This window comes from Acyrthosiphon pisum, chromosome X (genome assembly GCF_005508785.2).
Source record: "Acyrthosiphon pisum isolate AL4f chromosome X, pea_aphid_22Mar2018_4r6ur, whole genome shotgun sequence".
Classification (NCBI taxonomy): domain Eukaryota; kingdom Metazoa; phylum Arthropoda; class Insecta; order Hemiptera; family Aphididae; genus Acyrthosiphon; species Acyrthosiphon pisum.
Window position 1 is genome coordinate 104,628,699 of NC_042493.1, and position 9,161 is coordinate 104,637,859.

General features: G+C 28.0%; 1 protein-coding gene and 1 pseudogene across 1 annotated transcript; both read right to left on the reverse strand.

Annotated features, from left to right (window-relative positions):
• Positions 1-1,231: 1,231 nt before the first annotated feature.
• On the reverse strand, positions 1,232-2,731 carry LOC115033201 (vigilin-like). The gene is made up of 4 exons (XM_029485366.1): positions 2,524-2,731; positions 1,882-2,065; positions 1,541-1,671; positions 1,232-1,417 (listed from the first exon to the last, which is right to left on the reverse strand). Exons 1-4 carry the CDS (start codon positions 2,650-2,652, stop codon positions 1,232-1,234), a joined length of 630 nt encoding a protein of 209 aa, XP_029341226.1. The 5' UTR covers positions 2,653-2,731.
• Positions 2,732-2,808: 77 nt separating this feature from the next.
• LOC115033354 lies at positions 2,809-3,971 on the reverse strand (annotated as a pseudogene).
• Positions 3,972-9,161: the final 5,190 nt, after the last annotated feature.

Here is a 9,161-nt window from a genome sequence, read left to right on the forward strand (position 1 = left end):
CATATAATAATGTAGAGCGTGTTTGACAAAATACTAACATTTGATTTTTTTGTAAATTTGTAGTAAAAAGAATGGAAATAAAATAATAGTTTTAAATACATTAACTAAACCCTTATTGTCAGTTGATAAAATATCTAGTTAGTATGTAGAATAACTAGTTGAAGTATGTATTTATGAATTCATTCAATACATTAACTGAAAGTACCCATAATTCTATAAAGTAACTTGTTATTTTATAGAATTACGGAATTTCATACATTAACGCTAACATACATATATATATATATATTATTATAATATTAATATAAATAAATTCGTTGTTCCTATTTATTTATATATATAATATGTATAAATTATTATAATATTAGTATAAATAAATTCGTAATAGAGTTCAAGTGTTCGACGGAAGCCGATCAGACCTAAAATTTTATAGATTGAAGATAAATAACGTTAAATGGTGAAACACTTAGTGAAGATGACAAAAATATACTTTTTTATACTATTAAAACCCTTATATACCTCTTTTATTACTTAATTAATTAATACTTATTTTTACATAATTTTTAATAAGATGTTTTCGATTCAATTTTATGTGCAATTTAAAAATAAATGCATATTTTGTAGCATATTAGAGTATTTTTAGAAGCATATTTCGAGGTTTTTTGTGCATATAAATTCGGTCTCTACTTATAACGTATAATAATTTTTATCGCAGATAAAAGTTCACATTTATCGCAACGATTATCGTTATTCGAGCTGTCCATCACCGTGGTACTAATTTCAATGAACAATATGAATATGAACAGTATATTTTTGGAATATTGGAACAAAATAAAAAACAAACCAAAATTACAAATTTTTTTCAAAAATAATTTTTCAAAATAAATAATATATAATAATATTTTTTTATTAATGTATAATTTTTATAATATTTTTATATGTAATTATAATTTTAGCTTTTTTCTTATCAGGATTATTGAATTTATTCAATAATAGGTAGGTACTATTACTATGTAATATTATATAATATGTGTTAAAGTATTAAAATTGAAGCAAAATATGTAGTAAAATAAAATTTATAAATACGTAATTAATTTTTTTTTTCCCACTTTGCCAATAAGATTCATTCGGTTAAGAGACTCACTTTGTGCTGGTCCCAAAGTGAGTCTTATAAGCGGCGTCTACTGTATTATGAAATGCAGTGTTTTTAAAAAAAACTTTTCGTCATAACTTAAAATATCAACTTACTATTGCTTCCATTTTTTCCAATTATATGCTTGTAAAACTTTGGATCAAACACAAGTTCTGTAGAAGCATAGCACTCAATAGCTTTTCTTAATGAATCGATTATCTTAGGAATCATATTTGTGGGTCCTTCCACAATTATCTTATTATCATCAGAAAATTCAACATATACCTTTTAAATGTAATTATATGAAATAAATAATTTAAATATAATAATTTTAATTAATAAATAATTCTAAGTTATTATTATTATGGAAATACATTGAACATAATAACAAAATATTTGAATAAGCACCTTTTTATTATCTTCCATTAACTCTCGTAAATTTGAACCGTTTTTTCCGATCAAAAATCTGTGCATCCATCCAGGACACTCAATTGTTTCAGCAGTCATACTGTTAGCTTTTTCACACAACTTTGTTAACCCTAAAATAAAAATATATTTATAATATTTTAAATACACTAAATATATATATATTTTTTTTTTATACGTTATATACAATCTATTCCTTTAGGAACAATAAGAATATGAGATAGAAGAAAAAAATATATATATACATGAACAACTTGACGGGAGGAGTCACCCTGTGGTAACACTACCCTTAACCTCCAAACATATTAAAAAAGAAAATTTACCAGTGCCTAAATCCTTATTTAACCCTCTTAATGTAACGGTTTCACTGTCTGAATCTTGTTGAGGCATGTTCACACTAACATTAGTTTCCAATAATATATCTTGAATACCATTTCCTTTTTGAGCCATTAAATATTTATGTTTCTCTTTTGGTATCTCAACAAACACAGTTGCTGATTCATTTTCCTACGGTAAATAAATTAATAATAATTTTGTTATTACCTATTTAAAATTGATTATATTTTCGTTTTTACAAATATTAAGTTATTAAATAAAAGTTAACAATAATTTAAGTCATATGAAAGCCGATATTAAAGATTTTCTTAATTGTTCTTGAAGTAATAAGGATTTTATCACTCATTTAGTCTTGACTAATATTATCAAGGCTTAAATATACAAGGTTATTACACATAGCCTATATTGTTATCAAACAAAAATAAAATGGCAGCGTAAGGATACAGTCCATATCTTAGTATATAATATCATGGTATATCCAGTATAGATCGTTCCCTTGCTCTGCCATTTTAATTCCTTAACGTGATAAAATGATGTAGTGGGGGTACTATTGCAATAACCTCGTATATTTAAGCGATGAATATTATCATGAAAATGTATAAGATTGTAACTAAATTCTTATTACTTACCATTTTTGTATAAACATTTTTTATCTTTTCAATAGCCGATTGAACTCCTTCTTTATCTCCAGTAATTGTAATTTCATCTCTGTTGGCAGATGGAGGAGGAACATGGATTTTAACACCAGTTTCTTTCATTAAACTATTGAGTTTTTCATTATGACCACCAGTTATAAAGGGATGGAATTTTTTTGGAATTTCAATCCTTTTAAATGCTTTTTTAGACTGTTAAAAATTTTATTTCATTAGTAAAATAAAAAATACCTAATAAATTAGTATGTTATCAATGCAAAAAGAATAACTTACCAACTCATCTGAAATCATGCGAATTTCCTGAACAGCTTTCTCGACCGCATCTTTAGTTCCACTAACATTGATAATATCTGAAGTATTTTGAATGCTTGGTATTTGAATACGGGCACCAGTGCGTTGTTCAATTTCCTTACGACGAATTCCTTGTTTTCCCATAACTTGACAATGATGTTCCTTTGGAATAGAAACTGCACTAGTAGCCTAAAATATTATGGTATTTAACAACTATATTGATAAATATTTTGGAACTTATTTTTTAGAATTTCATCAATAATAATAATATATAAGGTAAAAATAATTTAATATAAATTTATGTTACATTTTACTTATGTTTGCAAAAACTAATTATTATTGAGAAGCAGAATAATATTTATAAAAATAAACTTTACTTGAGTTTGAAAGCTTGCAATAATTCTGCGTTTAGCTTCAATGACATGATCCTCTTTACCCCTTACAAGAAAAGTCAAGTTCATATTCTTTGATGTAGAAATTTCAATCTCAGCTCCAGTTTCTCTTGAAATTTGGCTACATATACGTTTAGATTCACCTTCCCTACATTTTTCACTATTATCTGATTTACGATCTTGAACAGAAATAGTGAATACCTAAAATAATTTATGGAATAAAGAAGTTTTAACATTAAGTCACCTTTCAAAAGTGTTTATAAATTATTTACAATTTTAAAAATATCATTCTACTGTTAATAATAAAAGAAATATAAAATTTTACATTATTGACAGTTGATTTTTGAACTTTGTTCCATCCCTTAGGTGGAACATTTGAAGATGCACATTGACCTTTGATTCCAATATTCTTGTGTACCAATGTTTTTGAGTCAGGTAAAGCTGGAAACACAAGATCATAGCTGTTACCATTGTTGCCTCCATCTTCTTGACCAGTTTTGTTAGACACCATTAGTTCGCTCTTCAACTTAGGGATATCTATATCTTGCTGTTGCAACTCCAACATGATGGCCGTAGCTTCCTTACCAAACGTTTAGTACAAATAAAACGAGTACCAAAGGTCTCTCCTTATTGAAATACTAAAGTTAAATAAAAATTAATGTTAAATATTATTATGTACCTATTTTTAGGTATAAAGTAACAGCATATCATGTATTACCTATATTAAGTATTAGCAACTAAAATAATTAATTGATTCATTATTAATAGTAGATATTATCAGTGGGGTGGCCATGGGGGGTTGAGGTGTTTAACCCCCTCCACATTGTCTTTTCACCCCTAATAAATGTATTATATATATAAACAAAAACTGTAATAAACTTGGTTTAATTTATACTTAACCCCCCTCCCTTCCTAATAATCATTGCTACGCCACTGGATATGATAAGTTGTTTAACATTTCAATTAATAAAACAATAAATTCTATTTTCTAATAAAAAACAAGATAATAGTTGGACAAAATTTTAGTTGAAATGTTTAAGAAAATGACCAACTATTGGCTTAGAATATAGCCGATATGCCAAAATGTTGAAGCAAATTAATTTATATTTAATGCATACGTCATTAGAAAGGTACATATTTGAGAAAATATATTTCTAATACATAAAATAATATAGTATTTAATGGGTAAGGAAAAATAGTGTAGTTAATAGTTATTAATACTAAGTGACATAACTACATTAGTCCAAAAACCCACGATTAGGTTGTTATAATTTAAATATTCGGGGCAATCGTGAAACCATGGGTGGGGTAATGGGGCATTAACTATAGCTGGGCCCTTTGACGCGCTGGGGTGAGAGGTCGACGGCGGGTGGTCCCAGGGGCCAACGGCGCCACGAGGCCCACCGCTGAAGAGGTGTGCGTGGTATAAGGCAAGAACGGACCCGGTGATCGTGGGCCCAGCCACCATGGGTATAAAAAGGTCCACAGGGAGTCGACGTGTCATCCCATCGAGTATGCCGAATACGTGTGCGCATAACCCCAGACCGATCGCATTATCATGAGGTTTAACGACCGCCTGGAGGCCGCGCCGGACGGGGTGGCGTACGCTATCGGTAAACGCATAAACACTTACTGTAATTACGTTGTATGCTTACCGCGAAAACGAGACGGTGTGTATGGAGTAAGTATTGGCGAGACGCGAGTGCACGAACGAAACGAACGAACGAACGAAAATTCGATGCAAAAACCGAAAAGATTTTAACACTGTAAAGCACGGTCTTAGAAGATAATGTCAAGACTCATTGATTATAGTTGTGTCCGCAATCAAAGGAAATTGTAGTACTTATTTAATCCGCTATTTTGATAGCGCATCTGTTCCAATTTTCTGTTTTACTAGTTACCAACTTACCATCGGGCGGTAGCACTGTAGCAGTAACCAGGTAACCTGGTGGCACAGACGCAAGGTGGCAAAAAAAAAATCGAAAAAATTAAAATTGGTCACCAATTATTAATTAGGTAACTAATTAAATGTCTAAACTAAAGTTAACAAATAAATAAACAAATTGATGATAAATAATAATAACTATGAAATTTTTAAATTGTATACATAAACTTAATAAAGTTCTGTCCTAGGCGCCTAATATAATAGCGGCGAAAAACTCAACTAAAATGTCTTCTCTGAGCACAGACTTCTATATAGTACTAGATAGCGAATTCCCACCGTAAATTGAAACGTCAAGATCGGTTGGCAATTGTATGGTATTTCATATGACAAATAAGATGATATTATGATTTAATTTGTATTGTATTTTATTATTTCTAAACATTTTATTGAAAAAAAAAAAAATATTTTATATAAGTAATTTTACATTTACTATTTTATTTTAACATTAAAAACAATATTATTCCTAATACGTTTTGTATAATAAATTAAATGTTTTGCAAACCGACAAAATGACAGCCGTACACAGCTGAGCTTCACTTGTAACAATATACATTGTATAGGAGTTCCTTATCTAGTGTAGTATAGAAATCTGTGTCTCTGAGCGACCAGATTGATTAATGTTGTTAAATAGGGAAGTGTCGCGACCATGATGTAGAGAAGATAAGGTGACAACACTCCTGCATCTTAATTGTTGTTCAAACATCAATAATCTGCATGGCAACATAATATATTTTATGTTATATCGTATAGATTATAAAAATAAACAAATGTTTATTTATAACAAATATGTGTATTTATACCAATTATTACGTAGTCTTGTAAAGTATTCATAGATAAAACACTCATTATCTCAAAAAGTATTCACATATTTCAAATTTTTTTTTTTCGAAATTTTAGACCTATGCTGTTCTAGAATTATATAATTTTTTTTATATTTTTCACCCTTATATTTATTATGTAAACCACCATCCACTTTTGATTTTCAAATGACAACCCATACTAAAGATTTCATAATTTAGTAAGGCTTTTTTTCTCATGAATTATCACGTTTAAATTTTCATTTTTCGTTTATCCGTAGACGAGATACAACTCCTCAAAGTTGGGGTGTTTTGAGAGGTGTTTGTGTGTAAATGCGTTATACCTAGTCAGTACAGCAGACCACAGTAATTGGGATTCTTGTGCTCCCGCGTAAAAAATAATAAACTATTCAAATCAATTCAGTAAGTACGATAGTTAAGCCTAAGTTGTGCTCCAAAATACCCCACTATGTTGCACAGTTCTCCCTACGCTAATAGTGCCACTGGTCATGATATTATTGATATACTTATCGCTTATAAAGACCAGAAGTTACAAGTAATAAATTCGATATCGAAGATATGGTGATAAATGATTATCAGTGTACCTACTTACTCCCGACAATAACTTTTATTGTTATACATACATATTATAAGTAATTGGATTATTGGACTATCACGTCCTGTCGCTAATCATATCAGCTGTTATTTGTATTGTTAATTTTGTTCTGTGCACGATTACCACGATTATCTATAATATAATCATGGTTCATAAGTATACCTATTACCAGGTTATCGTGAAGTACATGAAAATACGTTGAGTAGATAAACGGTTATTAGGTTATATTTATTATTTTAAGCTTGTAAGATAATTCATAATTTCATTGTGCCAAATACTTTAAATGATTTGATTAAATCATGATCTTGAATCGTTAATGTTAATGTTAATAAACTTTTAATTTTTAATATTTAACATTTTTCAGTTTTTAAATTTTAATTATGCACTTTTTTATAAATAAAGTTCAAGTACAAAATTCTTGTATGTATTTTTTCTTATCTACCACATACACAATATTATATTTTTTTTAATAATGTACCTAAATTGGTTAGTTGCATGTCAATTGGAAACTTGATGAGTAGGTACATATTATTATGTACAATTTGTTGGTAAGTTTTACTAGTTGGTAGTTTCTACAATTAAATAAATGATACAATATGTCATTAAGTTTAAACTTATTTTTGATTTCAGTTTAATCATTTATACATCTACAATTGTTGTTTAAATGCTTAGCCTATGGTTCACTGGTACCTACTGGATAATAAATGCCTAGCTATACAATCAAGGGGCATAGCACTACATATAAATATTATTAACAACTTGGATGTTTCTGACAGTTATTGAAGAGTTTTGTTTGTTTTGATATTTCAATTTGGCAAATAGATAGTCCAAGATTATCTATATTTACAACAAACATTCTTAGACATATAATTTGATCTCACTTTTTAATTCATAAAAAAAATGAACATACAATGATTCATACACAAAATATATTATGATTCCAAATTGGAATTTAAATAAGCCATAGTGAAATCTACTATCACATACAATGTGGAAGATTCTCTGTGTTAATTTGATATTCATACCGATATTTCCAATTGCATTTCAAAATGCCAATATTTTAGTAACAGTGAAAAATAAATTAACGCTTCACATATCGGATTAAAATATGACTACAAAATAAATTAAGTAAGTATACATTTAAATTGTAATATTATTTAATTATTAAATTCGACAAACAAATTTTGTAGGTAATCAAGTTAATTGCAAAGGAGTGGAAAAAAATCTATTTGGACTAACTGCACAATACCAATGATATTTATTGAAAACTAAAAATTGTACTAGTGTTAATGTTTTGTAATTTTCATGATATTTTATAATGAATTTAAATGAGGTGACAACATCAATCATTATAACTTAAAAGATAAATGTATATTGTTGTGTTATTATCATATGCCTACAAAACATGTGTAAATTGTGTAAATCAAATAAAGATTTTAAAAAAAAAATAGTAAGTAGGTATGTGATTATATACACATATTATATATAACTGTATCATCATTTTGGAATAGATTTTTCATAGTCCCCTGGGCTTATAAATGAAAGTAAATTTTTTTAATGGTTCAAAATATTAACAGTGACGCCGAAGTCCTAAAATTTAGTTGAGCGAAAAATATTTAGAAGAGCCACAATATCTAAATATCAGCCTCAATTATGTACAATATTTAGGGGGAGAATAATTTACCCTCACACCACAAAAAAAATATTTATGTTTAATTTTAAAAGAAAATTTAAATTTTCTTAACCACGCATTTTATATTCTTCTCATACAAAGCAAGACAGCCAAAAGACGACTCTTTCTCAATCATTAATACAGAAACTTCCCTTTTTTGAGGCAGGGTTAAGACCAATTATACGCACAAAATATAAATTGTCATTTGTAAGCACTCAACAATCACTCATTTAAGTAAAAATAGCTGGTTGAATATCTATTTTAATCAATATAGAATCTATATTATAGATATTTGTATTAGGGCCATTATGAAGCGGCCTCATCCTAAATTTACAAAAAATTTCTAGCTAGAGCCCGACCTTTACACAGGGATCGGCGTCACTGAATATTAATATAAAATGTGGGGGATTCGGCCATGAACAAAATTAGTTATAGGTTATATTATTATAAGTGAAATATCGCAATGAGCGTTAACTTGTAATTTAATTTTTCTCCAATTTTATATGCTAATTCTCCTTAATCTTATGTCTCTGTTTAGTAGCATTTCTATATCTGAACATTATATTATATCAAAACCAAATTAATCCTAAACAAAAATTAGATTGACTAATACTTAAAAACTAATTTTGTCAACTCTAAAAAAAAACCCAATAATAGCTATTATATTATTAGTTTTATAACATGAAATGTTTTTAATTTTATAATTATTAAAGGACAACTATTATAGTTTTTAATTTTTTTTCTGAAATTCTCATTAAGGTTGAAGACCCCAGTCTTAAAACGTATATGACAAGTGTGATATTCATATTTTAACAATTTCAAATCTTTAACTTGATTATTAAATGGATTCTTTTTTATTAAAACCTTGTAATTAGGTGAACATTATACATTATGAGATAGT